General features: G+C 36.0%; 1 protein-coding gene across 7 annotated transcripts in view; it reads right to left on the bottom strand.

Annotated features, from left to right (window-relative positions):
- LOC149773699 (dystrophin-like) overlaps nucleotides 1-14,107 on the bottom strand; it is a 494,817-nt gene that overhangs the window by 216,601 nt on the left and 264,109 nt on the right. For 5 of the 7 annotated variants that reach the window (XM_089946224.1, XM_089946219.1, XM_089946218.1 and 2 more), the window contains 5 exons: nucleotides 13,542-13,686; nucleotides 11,517-11,666; nucleotides 9,084-9,272; nucleotides 6,057-6,285; nucleotides 4,615-4,793 (listed from right to left, as the gene is read on the bottom strand). In XM_089946224.1, coding sequence (XP_089802350.1) covers nucleotides 4,615-4,793; nucleotides 6,057-6,285; nucleotides 9,084-9,272; nucleotides 11,517-11,666; nucleotides 13,542-13,686 — 892 coding nt within the window. The remainder of the gene's footprint in view (nucleotides 1-4,614; nucleotides 4,794-6,056; nucleotides 6,286-9,083; nucleotides 9,273-11,516; nucleotides 11,667-13,541; nucleotides 13,687-14,107) is intronic. The other 2 variants (XM_089946223.1, XM_089946220.1) reach the window with 1 other exon arrangement.

Genomic DNA, 14,107 nt, shown 5'->3' with positions numbered 1-14,107 from the left:
TTCTGGCATAAAAAAATGACCTAGACTAACCATTACAGAAAGAGGCTTCATGTTTCTGGCATAAAAAAATGACCTAGACTAACCATTACAGAAAGAGGCTTCATGTTTCAGGCTTAAAAAAATGACCTAGACTAACCATTACAGAAAGAGGCTTCATGTTTTTGGATAAAAAAACAACCTTGACTAACCACTACAAGAAGAGGCTTCATGTTTCTCCAAGACTACACTTCCCTGATCACATTAATGCTAGGAAGAAGCTCCTCTATATTTCAATCCAGCAATCACAAAAAGTCCCAAATATTTTTTCATCTTTCCTGTAAATACATCATCTAGATGGGAAGAAACTCTTGCAGACCCTTCCCATTACCTCCCCTTACCACCACAAGGTGTTTACTGAGTCCTAGTGTATGTGTGTGTGTGTGTGATTTGGATTTTTAACATAGCTTTAACAATTTTTCAGTCATATCGCTATGATGTCTGCAGTTGGGCAGTTAACAGCAATGTCTGGGCCATTATGCTGCAGTCTTAGTGTAAGTTATACCTCAACATGGCTTCTTGCATTTGTGGGAATGTGAATTTTTTTTACATAGTAATATGATTGGTTAAGCATTCTCTGAGAAATATAAATTACTAAAAAATGTGCTTTCTCTTTTCAATACAGTCCCCAATCATATTAATGCTAAGAAAATAAGTAATAGGAAGAAGAAATGGTGACCATTATACCTTTACCATGGGCACCTGTCAGGGCACGAATGCCCGGATTCTCTACATGATGGATAACCTGGTCTCTAATATGACAGCAGCATAACCAAAGGTCACAAAACCTGTGATGACCTTACACATGTAAAAAATAATAATGAATACTTTTTACTGATAAAAATTCTGGGCAAATCTAGTAAAAGTGCTAAACCAATTCCAGTGAGGAGGCTGTGCTGACGTCAAACTGAGCCCAGTGTTCATCTGGTACACAGCACTGGACCTGCCAGATTCCATTCTTGTCACTGAAAAGCTAAATCTGAGATGAAAATTCAAGAAAGTTGATTCAACATCCCAGCCATCAGCGTCCGCAATGTTTCACATTTAAACATTATGCCTGAAGACTAAGCATGCAGAAAATCGGCTAATCTCATGAGCTGAGATAATAGGTATGGCCTGCTGGACTGGATGGTTGGCAGTTTACAGCACAAAAGGATGGTGATAAAAATCATCAAGATCATACTATGACTTACAGGCCTAATTGCTGTGCTCAGACATGGATGGGGGGGACTCATGCCAATTGGGCTGTCAAAGATAAAGAGGAACATGCCACCATGAACTACAAATCGTCCCAGGAAATTTGCAATGGATGTATGAACAAATACTGTCACAAGCCAGCAAATGTACCATCAGTTCTTGCATTGGTCATCAGTTTATGCATCTGCAACACTATCAGCATCTAGGAAAAATGTGGAGATAAAAACAACATAACCCCTTATTCCTCCAATTCGCTGCATGTAAACATCACAATCGGCCTCTTTTGAGGGGGGTAGAGGCATACCATCATGAATTCCAGGTCGGTACAAGCAGGCCAAAATTGAAGGAGTCAGAAGTCAACAGGCAAGTTATTGGCAGGTGTCAGTGGGTGGCAATTCAGTGAGGCTTGTTGGGAACTTTGAGATGAAATAATTCTTGTTTCCTATCCCATTTATTGTCCTGCTTCAAGAACAGAAGAGCCAGAGCCTGCTGCTGCCTGCAGTTAGAGTGAGGTCAAAACTTTTCGAGTAATGTTTGGTCTCCACCTAATCATCTATCAATTGCTGATGAGAATGATTTGGCCACAGTGCCACTGGAGAGACAGTTCCTGTGCTGCCTGATTCCACATACATGTGTGTATGTGTGTGTATGTATGTATGTATGTATATGTATATATATATATATATATATATATATATATATATATATATATATATATATATATATATATATATATTCTGACACTAAACAACAAAGGCGTACCAAAGGAAGTTGAAGAGAGAACCAAGGAATAATGCAGATTCAATGAAGACAAGCAGACACCAGCATCTTGTCTCGCCAGATTGAAATTTGTTGATACTGTTAAAATCGTCACATGTGCCAATCCTGAAACTACTGATGTCAAAATCGGGGACAGGCCATTATATTCGGAGGCAAATCATATAAGCAATTAAATTTAGATATACTGTCATGGTAAAATTGTCTGTCTTCTCATTACAGTACAACCCTGCTATAGCACACTCCGTTAGAACACGAATTTAGATATAACACGGTCATAGTGTGGCTCCAGAAATTTCATATACATGTATTTCTCTTGTACACAAAAAGACAGTTTTTTCTTCTTAAAAGTACAAAAATTAAGGTATAAAAAGTTTATTCAGAGATCAAGCAGGGCTTCGCCAATGTCGCAAATGTACCGTCTGTGATTGTATTTTTTTATTGGCATTTTTGGCTGTTTAAACTTGTATATACAACCATTGGTTTGGAGTGGAGAAATTCAGAGGTCCCTTGAAAGAAAGCCACAAACTTGATATGAAAAGCACAGAAATTTATCTATTATTACATAAATAAATTCTTCGTCCATATTGACAAACCATCTTAACAGTGTATTGTTTTATCATAATCCACTATGTTGACATCTAGCATGAGTACTGTATACTGTGAGATATCTGCTTTTTTGTTGTTGACATTTCTGGTAGTGGAGATCGACCGGATGAGGCATTATCTCATAATCTATCTTTTGTCAGATTTTCAGCTGCTCGCTAGTAATTAATATATTAACATAGACTGACATTTGTGTGTGGATCATAAGTAAAATTCCTCTTCTTTTCACTCAGAAATAAATCCAACAGAAGACTCACAATTTTGTTTGTAGTAATCCCTGTCATCAGACCAGAACACCTGCGTCTGTATCATCTAATATGACGAGAACACATTTACTGTGTTGTGAAAGTTTCCTTTTTGCTGGAAAAATGTTTATGCTTACGAATGCTACCAATGGTGGCTTAAGACCCCAACTTTTACTGACTTGATATGTACTGAAAAGTAAATATGCTTCATCATTCGTTACATGACTGTGATATTTTTTTTACACTGACTTCAGACCTATATGACCTGTGACAAACTTACTGAATATTTTAAATGTGTGTATGCGTATTTTTGATGGAATTACTTGTATTGTGGATTCAATGTATGTGATGAGATTCACGGATGAGTACACGGTGTTGATACTCTATTCATGCTATACATGAGACATGTATATATAAATAGTATACACATATATGTACCAATGCAGGGTTCTCTGAATAATATAAAATATTATATATGCCTTCTCCGTTTTCACTACAGGTATATTTCTCATTTAATATGCATCGATTTCAGATGGTAACTGTGCCAATGAAGCACATATTTTTGAGCCTGCATTTATTACCTACACATCCCCCCATTCTGGAGGGTACATGCATCATTTTCTTCAGCTAACTGACCTGGTTGCTTATAACATGGTTCAGTCCATAACATGGTCTGGTTCTATGGCTCCCAGATACTGTGTCATAACAGGGTCAAACTATTATTAGGACAAATATGAAAAGTGTGTTTCCAACTTTTGAAAAACTCATATCATGTGTGCTCTGTTTATTATAGAAGGCTGCTCCAAGACTAGGTGTCTGCTGTGTAAACAATATTTATTATAACATATGCCTGAATATAAAACAGATGGCTGTAGCAGGTGCCAACATTCATTATAGAACACACAATTGAAATAAAAGACTTTTTAATCCTTCTCACTCTACTGTATACATAATGTATAAAAGCTTGTACTATATTACTGTGTAAATTATGTACAAAAGCTTGTATTATATATATATTCAAAAGGGCTGGAAGGCCTGTAGTGACCTGCAGTAGGCAATATTCAGGTTCTTAAAGTCACTGTCCTTGTATGTTCCCTGCCTGGAGTTGGCAATCTGAAGAGCCTCTAATGTCCCATTCTACTTCAAAAATCAGTTCTGATTTTTTACAAACTAACAAGAAAATCGCAATGAGCAGTGGCACATGGAATTGTTACAATGGAAACCATTACAGCTGGCAGCATTCAAAATTGGGTTCTCCATCCTGAAGCAGTGTCCTGGTATTTCCCCATTTCACATCTACTTCACTCAGCAATCCATGCCTTGGGATAAATGTGTGTGTACAGTTTCATGGCAATCTTTCATGAAGATAGTTTAGCAGGAGTAGCAATAACGAACTTGTGCTAATGGACGGACGGACGATGGACAAACAACAAGTCATTCCACGAGTTCTTCTGATCGAGAGCTGTCTCTTAATCTTTCTGGTCAGCAAAGCTAAAAAGAAACAAGGCTATTTGGCCCAGATAATCATGTGCATGTTTGAAGCATGAAATAAATCAACATTCTGCACACAGTGTATATTAGCAGAGTTTACATGCAAGACATAACAAAGCATTACATCTTAGCTAAGCTGTGAAAGTGAGGACGGCCACAATGAAGCATACAACTTGTACATTAGCAATGCTAACCAAAGTAGGACAACTTTAGCAAGACTATTTTATCCAATGCAAAGAGTTATCTTTCCTTCTTGACTGACCTTCTGTTTTTGTATCATCTGCTCAATATCATTGATGTCCCCAACAGTCACATGCTGTGTGTGAAGCATCCTTTCCAAGAGAGTCAGCCAGTCTCTCAGCTCTGCAATGGACTTGTCAAAATCTGGCCATGGGGAAGGTGCAGACCTCTGGGCCTCCACTTTCACTAGAAGATAACAAACTGCAATCTGCTTTACATTATTCTAAAAGCAACTGTAATTATACACAATCAAAGCCTCTAATGAACTTGATTTGATTGTTTGCTCAAGTTGTTTAATTTTCATTAATACTTGTGTGTGATTTCTTGCATTTTCTTAAAAAAATTTAAATGCAAAATTATTGCAATTTTCCTGAAAACAGTAAAAGGTCACACAAGTCTCAATAGCAACAAGACAAAGTAGCTGCATTAAACCCTACAACAACAACAACAACAACAACAAAGTGGTAAGTTGTGACCTACATGACCAATGCATCAAAGGGACTGCAACATTCACCCAATATGACAAACTTGTCTCCAACCAATCAGAATTTTCATATTACTGTAATGAAAATTCAACTACATACCTAACTTTCTACAACAATCCTACAGTGATACACCAAATCACACACCAGTCAGACTGTCTTTGGCAGTTTCAGCAAATATTCAATGTTTCAAGAATAAAGGGTTATATTAAATACAGGTCAATGCTAGATAACTTCTACCAAAACTATCAGAACTATAAACTCTTGAACTGTCTCATTATTTTAGTAATTAAGACTTAGCATTCTATACAAGAAGAAATAAGTCTTACAATCAAGCATTTTTAGTAGTATTGCCAATCTCGGAAGATTTAATGAGTGGATTCATTTATATAATTTAATCATTCATTGTAATTACAGTGCTCTTAATAATTCAGATTAACTGGAATAATAGCCATTTGAAATTACTGTGAATTAGTTCAAAGACATCTTATTAGATATTTAATAGCCATTATGGAATTATTGTAAATTCATTTCATGACATGAATTTATAGATGTATCGGAAATGCTATGAAATCATTTAAAGCTTTATTCAGATTCTATTGGTATGATTCATTCAGTACTATTGGTGCATAAATACATCATTCGGAATACCTTTAGAACTCATGCAGATTACTTGATCGAACCATGTTATAATTAAGGATTTCATTAACCATAGTATATTCACCATAGTGTAAGTTATTTTTATTTTCTCACTTGGTATTTTAGGGAAATATATAACATTTTTCAATATTACAAAATTTGTTGGCTTTCCTCTTTCCTGTTACATATTTTATGACCATACTGTCATAACAGTAAAACAGTTAATACAGACCCTATATGCTGGCCATTGCAGATCAGGGTCTATTTTGTTTGCAGGTGGACACAAGTATATATGACTGTTACAAGTTTTGTTTTAGGGAAATTTTACTACATTTTATAATACCTTTAGTAAGGACCTCATGCACTGAGGAGTCTAAAGGGACTGGTTCAAGGGCTTCTGCCAGCTCTCTGGTAATTTTCCAATCTGAATTCAAAGCATCTATTCTTTGCTGTAGGTTCTCCTGGGGAGAACTTCCTTTATCTCCAACTGGATAATTCTGAGTCAACTGTGTAAATGTCCGATTCACTTGGTCCAAGTTTGCTTGATGGGCATCAATAGCATTCTGGGTGGTCTGAAAATTACAATAAAAAACTCAACATCTCATAGAATTAGGAAGTTATTTTAAAAATTTCCATCAGAATTTTTATAAAGTAGATGTTAGAAAGTACAACAATTTTAAATTTTAAATTTTACATACATGTATAGTAATGAAACCAGCCCAATAAATCCTAATGATGCATCTCTATTCTGCCATGTCAAGGCAATTACACCTCTCCCTTGATAACTCCAAAAACATGCACTGCAGCATGAGGACACGAGTTACTGAGAAACCTCTGAAAATTATGGGCTGGGCATTGACATTGCAATTGGACAGAACATAATGAACTGATCGGGTCGAGACGAATTTATTTCTGTATAAACTGTATTGAGAACTACTTGTAAAAAATATTTATAAATAGTCATGTGCAATGTAACCAATGTAAACACTGCAAGAGAAGGCATACATATTAGATGCCCTCACAACACCAGTAACCAAAATGATTTAAATCTCTACAAAAGTAAGATCTCGTATGCAGACAGCTCTCTAAGCGCTGGGAAACTCGAAATCTACCAAGGAAACTTTGGGGCTACAATACTTTCACTGTAGCTCATTACAATCGAGTGTGTGTGAGTGTGATTTAGATTTTTAATGTAGCTTTAACTATTTTTCAGTCACACTGCTATGATGTCTGAGGTGTGGCAGTTTATAGTGATGTCCAGCACTGGGGCATCATTATACACAGACATGTAGCATGATGTCCCACCCAGTCACATTATCCTGACGACAGGCTGACCAGTCCTAACACTAACCTTTTAATGCTGCATGACTAGTGAGGCAACTATTAGTACCACATTTTTTAAGTCTTTGGTATGACTCAGCCAGGGTTTGAACATGCAACCTCATGCATCTGAGGCAAACGCTCTAACCACTTAGGCCACCGAAGCTGTTGTTAAAATGAAATTAAAATTGATATGCAAATGGATATAATACTTGGAGGAGAGGGTCCAAAGTCTATAGTTACAACACGTTTACCCATAGTCCTACAACGTAAGACACCAACCATGATGGTAATGATGGGGGTAGGGGATAGATACCACCCTTCCCCCATCGTAACTGTCAGGATAAATGTCTTACTGTGCATGACTATTGGACTTCATCATTATAACCATTTACAAATAGTCTTAATCTTATCTGCCCCTGTAGTTAGCCTAGCCTGTTAACTCATTAACCCCTGGAGATTTTTGTCATTTTCATCTGAAATGCAAGTAGGAAATACATTTTGGAGGCCACTTCTGAATACATCACAATAAATCAGCTTGCAGGATAATTTAGTTTAGACTGTGGTCTAATTGTGTTAGAAACATCTTTCATTGGCTATTTCGCTCACGCATGTGTGGAAGGGTAAAAATTTTGCTTTTTTTTTTTTTTGCTTATTGGACCCATCATTTTTGTCTCCTGGCCCATTTTCACTCCTGATCACCATCTTATCCCACTGTTTGTAAAGGTTCTCGTGTCTGTGTGCAGTTCAGACCGGTCTGCCTTAGACACAAGGCCCAAAAGTCTAATATCCGGACACAAAATCAGATTTCGACCCTAAGCAAATTTTGGGTGTAAAAAAAAGTTTGTCTCAAAAAATACTTTTTTCGCTCTGTATTTTGTAATGCTACTAGAAAGTCCACATTATCTGGTACCATTGTAGAGCTACATGTCTATTTTTCTGAAATACCACCCACTTTAGTGTATCTTAAATGACCTTGATGCTACAGAGCTCAGAAATAGGTTGTTACCTCCTGACACTTAAATGGGGTGCCAAAGGTTAATGAGTTAATGAACACAAAAACTGGTTTAACGACATAAAAATTGGTTACTTACAAGTCTGAACAATAATGAATTGTCCAAATCATGCTGAAAATATCCATGAAAGCATCAAATCATTTTTATGTCCAGCAGAACAACACATCCTTTGCACTGAATATTGTGCTAACACACAGAATACATTTGCCCATTTAGATAAATCATTAAGACCATGCAGTGAAATGTTTAAAAACTATCGCTTACAGTGTATTTTAGTACCACCTACACAATAGAATTGTAATTATACAAATTTAATATTGTTGTTATCATGGTATAAACTGTCAGTTGCTGAATCACACACCTTACATAATGCCCAAAATGGCATTATGTAAGCAGTGTGATTCAGAACTAATCCTTTATCATCCCCATGTACTTTTTAAACAAGAGTCCCTTGATGGGACTAATGCTCTACTGGGTGAAACGAATTTCCCAGAATTCAAGATATGACCATTCCTTCCTTTTCACTTTCAATTGTTGAAACCATATCTAATATGCTCCAGCAATAAAAACATTTTCAAATTAGCTCATGTGTTAGATATGTTGGATGTCAACTTGGCACGGTTTCATTTAGGAGCATTTACAAGTATTTTGGTGAAAACCAAGTATCGTAATGATGATCCATTCAGGGGAACTAGTGACAACATAGTTTGTAAGTCAATTCTCATAAGAGTCTTATTAGATGTATGACTGGCTTCATTTTCATGTTAGTAAACGTTTGGTCAGTTATTGAAAATCTCGTCATAATGATCATCCATCAACTCAGACTTCAATATTTATTTATCCCACCCTACATCTTTTATTATTTGAACAATAGCCTTGGCACCCTAAATATGCACAAAGCCATCAAAATATAAAACCAGTCAAAAAAGAAGTAGGATCTAGTAAATGCACTTATTCCAGTCTGAATGGTAATAAATCAGAAGCTTCCACCCAAAACACTGGCCATAATGACCAAATATGTGTGCTACAATTACTTGTGGATCAACAATAATGGAGTCCAGTTCATCGAGAGAGGTTGCAGACTCTGTGTGCCGCTGTTTCTCCAGCAAGTTTCGTGTATCTGTCACCCAGGACTGTAACTCCATTAGTGATGCCAAAAAGGAGCGAAGTTTTTGAAGTCTTTCCTCAACATCATGCCTCCTCTTGGAGATCTCACCCACCACCTGAACAAGAAAATAAGCAAATATCAAATTCCCCAACATCATGTCTCCTCTTGGCAATCTTGCTTTTCAACTGTACAAGAACTAAGTACATATCAAATTCCTCAACACTATGCATCCTCTTGGGGATCTCTCTTATCAACTCAACAAGAACTAAACAGTTATCAAATTCCTCAACACTATGCATCCTCTTGGGGATCTCTCTTATCAACTCTACAAGAACTAAGTTTTTCAAATTCTTCAACACTATGCATCCTCTTGGGGATCTCTCTAATCAACTCACAAGACCTAAGCAGTTATCAGCCTCTTAGGGATCTCTCTTATTAACATACAGAAAGGAAGCATATATATATATATATATATATATATATATATATATATATATATATATATATATATATATATATATATATATATATATATATATATATATATAAATATAAATTTTAAAAAGAGACAATATTGGAATAGCACCAAAAGTTAAAATTTCCAAATCCTTTATGACATCATATAGTATTTCCAGGAGGGGGAGGGGAGAGAGAGAGAGCAGGTGTGTCTGTGTGTGTGTGTGGGACAAACACCTTCATATCAAAAGAGGCTGTGTAACATAGTGGTGGGTTCTGAAGACTTACTATTACAAATTATGGGTTCAAGTCCTGCCCTAGGCATTTTTGTTATAATATTTAGCAAGGCAGACAGGACTAGCTGCAAGATTCATGTTAAATGCTAAAAAAATAGCACTAAATTATAAACAGACTGCATGAAATTTAGGCATCACATCTGCAATGAGGTGGGGAAGTTAGCTCAATGGAATGGACACTCATTTGTTCAAGTTTACCCAGCTATAAATAATCACCAGCATTTGTTAGTAGTTTAATCTGTTAAGGACCAACATTTGATCCAGGAAGTCTTGCACGTTTTAGGCCCATTCCTACAGCAAAGCAAGGTTTGCAATACATGCCACACAAGCCAAGAAGTAGTGTCTGTACTATGAAATTACTCTGCAAACAAAAATCTTCTGAAGATGTGTATTTAAACCTTTGGAATATGCTCTAGTTTGTAAGGCAGGACTCATTCCTCCTGCAGACTTCAGGATGTTGAATAGGCCCCATAGGCCCAACAGGTCCAATAGGCCAAACAGGTCCAATAGACACAGTAGGCCCAACAGGTCCAATAGGCACAGTAGGCCCAACAGATCCAATAGGCACTGTAGGCCCTCTCACAAGTCTTAAGAGGCAACTAAAACCTTTATCACGTTAGATATTTCCCATGGGGATGTTCTAACTAAGTGCTGGGACATTTTAATATTTAAAAAATTATACTTTGTATTTTAGGGATTTTACCCATATTTGTTTTTATTTGGTTTTTTGTGTTTGTGTTTTTTGGGATACCTAAATTTATGTAGCACTGAATAGGCATGATTGTGTTGATATGCTATTAAACCAGGCATCCAGATATAAACCTTGCGAAATATCAGCTTTTTCCCTTCATACTGTGTCTCTGACACTGTCAATGATCCACTTCCAGAGAAGATGAATTCATGTTACAAATATTTAGTATGCACTGGAAGATGCCAACAATGAATGTACTTGTTTCATCAAACAACGAATAAACTGTATTGAGATTTCAAATGAAACCTTAATATAATACTGGACATGTTGGATATAACTTAGTTACTAAGATATTGAACAGCATAACTGTACTGTCACTAGACAAAAGTACAAGTGACCAACAGAAAGACAAACATATACATTCTGAAAGAATCAAATGACTGATGGAAGACATACAAAACAATCAAATGAATCATCAAATATATTGCACATGGAATGATGGAACATATATGCAGGCAGTTCTTGATTTTGAATCCATTGATTTATTTTCAATGAAATGGCGTTTCTATGGTTATTTTATTCTTACTGGTGCACAAAAGTACAGGTCATTTATATAAATCATTTAAAGCTGATGTAAATGCAATGACACGTATTCTGTTTATTCTCAATTTATCTATCCATTCTGTGTTTAGTGTAAACTGAAAGTATTCGATGAACCCGAAAGTCAGAGTACCAGTTTGAATCTCCACTCCAAAGTTAATCCAAACTAAGCAATTTAATGGGGTCTTATTATTAAAGAAAATTTCAGCAGCCCATAATACAAGTTTGAACTTGTAACTATCACATAACCATAAATGGTGAAATAACTGATTCAGATGCTGACCTGTAAAATAATTTTGTAGTATGCAGTACTTACCTTTGTCCACCTGCCATTGAGATTCTCCAGGTCCCTTTTAATGTTTTCCTTGTCCTGAGGGGACAAGGTATCTTGGCTAAGTAGGGTTTCTCCATTTCTATTTATAGTATCCAGGCTCTGTTGTTTTACAACTACATCATCTTCACGGTCCTAAAAGAGAAAGACGCTAATGATTGCATTGATGTAAATAAGAATGATTATGACATTCTTAATATGTATTACCAGAGAAAGTCAGGATTTTAGTTTTACAATAAGCTACTATCAAACACATGCAACTAAGAAAGGAAGACAGGACTGTTTAATGATAATGTGTGTGTGACTAGGATTTGTAATGCAGCTTCAACAATTTTTCAGTCATATCGCTACGATGTCTACAGTTTGGCAGTTTATAGTGATGTCTAGCACTGGGCATCATGCCGCAGACATGTAGCATGATGTCCCCCCCAGTCACATTACTAATAATTCCTTATTTAAAAAGGACAACTCAAATTATAATACATGGGTCTCCGTTAACATACACTAGTCACTTGTCTCCCATGGGTAACTTGAATTTGAATTCACAAGTCTATTATGGGTAACTTGAATTAGCATAAACTAGTCTCCCATGGGTAACTCAAATTTGAATTCACAAGTCTATCATGGGTAAATCAAATTTGAATTCACAAGTCTATCATGGGTAACCTAAATTAGCATAAACTAGTCAAACAGTCTATCATCGGTAACCTGAATTAACATAAACAAGTCTATCATGGGTAACCTGAATTAACATAAACAAGTCTATCATGGATAACCTGAATTAGCATAAACTAGTCTATCATGGGTAACCTGAATTAGCGTAAACTAGTCTATCATGGGTAACTTGAATTAGCATAAACTAGTCTATCATGGGTAACCTGAATTAGCTAAACTAGTCTATCATGGGTAACTTGAATTGGCATAAACCAGTTGATCATGGGTAACTTGAATTAGCATAAACTAGTCTATCATGGGTAACCTGAATTAGCATTAACTAGTCTATCATGAGTAACCTGAATTAGCATAAACTAGTCTTTAATTAGCATAAACTCCTCTATCATGGGTAACCTGAATTAGCATGAACTAGTCTATCATGGGTAACCTGAATTAGCATAAATTAGTCTATCATAGGTAACCTGAATTAGCATAAACTAGTCTATCGTGGGTAAGGTGGCGCTCTACAGTTTCCTATTTTGCATAGGGTTAGAATTTTAAAGTAAAGGAATTTCCCCAGCATTCCTCACTGTTTATATTGGCTATTTAAAAAAGACCTTGTATATCTTAGGTATAATTCAAAGAACCTTTAATTCCCTTTATTTTGGTGTATGACTGATGGGTGTAATATGGGTTATAGAGTATACAGCTTAGCCTTACTCCAGATATGCACCTTTCAAATAAGTGCTAGCTCCACTTGGTCATTTTCACTTCCGGAACTTCAGAGGTAAATTGTATAAAAAAGAGCTGATAACTTTTTTCACATTTGATATATTTGGTAATTCATTCATTGCACTTTCAGAAGCTGGTATTGTCTAGTCTGGCAAAATTCATTTTCCCTATTTTAATAGCTGCTATGGATAGTGTACTTTAGACTAATTCAGGTTGATTGTTTAGCACAAGGGAGCAGTCATTTTAGTTAGCAGTGTGCTTAGATCATGTACAATTTCCAAAAGTACAATATCCAAAGACATATCATCCACATTACATTAATGTAGCATAGAGGTATGCCAACATTCTCTCCACTGTGCATGTTTTAAATGCAAACAACTTCACTTTACATACATCACTCTCTCAAAAGCACATAATAACTGGTGAGTGCCCCCTAACCTGAATTAGCATAAACTAGTCTTCATGTGCATGAGAATCTAACCTACATCAGATCATCACACAGTGAACAATAGCATGTCAATCCTTTTCTGCAATTATTATTAGCAAAACTGCTATTATAAAAACAGAAAATGACTGGATATTGTGGAAACTGGGTTAATTTAGGTGAAATATTGGTAACATTACCTTGACTTTCTCCAAGACTTCTTCCATGAACAACTCTTCGGGTTGGAGTGTTGTGCCTAGGATGTTTTCCGTCTCATCAATCCAGAAAAACAGCTCATCCATGTCCTCGGTAAATTCACTTGTTTTCACACCTTCAGCTTCCAGGCTGAAAAAAAACAACACAGTTTTTTTCTTCTCTATTTCTTCATCATGTGCTATTTTGGCACCAATTTTAAATTTATCAATGAGCCTGTTCTATTCAGTGATTTGTATTAGTTTTATCGAAGACAATACACCTATTAGGAATAGTGCAAGAGGAGCAAAAATATGCCCTTTACCTGTAAAAATGTCACATTGAAACAAAAGTCGCTCAAGTATGAAAATTAAATCATTGTGACCTACTTCATTGAGATGCATCCATTCTACTAATTTTCATGAATACAGGTCAAATTGGGTCCAAAATACTGAAGGTGAAATGGCCGGAAAGCTGGAGAAACAAAATACAAGTCATTCAAACAGGAAAATATTACAGTAACCAATTTTATTCCCTCAGGAATGAGAAGTAGGTCACAATGACCAAGGTTTGA

The sequence above is a fragment of the Sinohyriopsis cumingii genome, unplaced genomic scaffold (genome assembly GCF_028554795.1).
Source record: "Sinohyriopsis cumingii isolate HCF-2022 unplaced genomic scaffold, ASM2855479v2 utg000622l, whole genome shotgun sequence".
Taxonomy (NCBI): domain Eukaryota; kingdom Metazoa; phylum Mollusca; class Bivalvia; order Unionida; family Unionidae; genus Sinohyriopsis; species Sinohyriopsis cumingii.
Note: the sequence above shows the minus strand (reverse complement) of the source record. Positions and strands in the feature narration are given on the sequence as shown.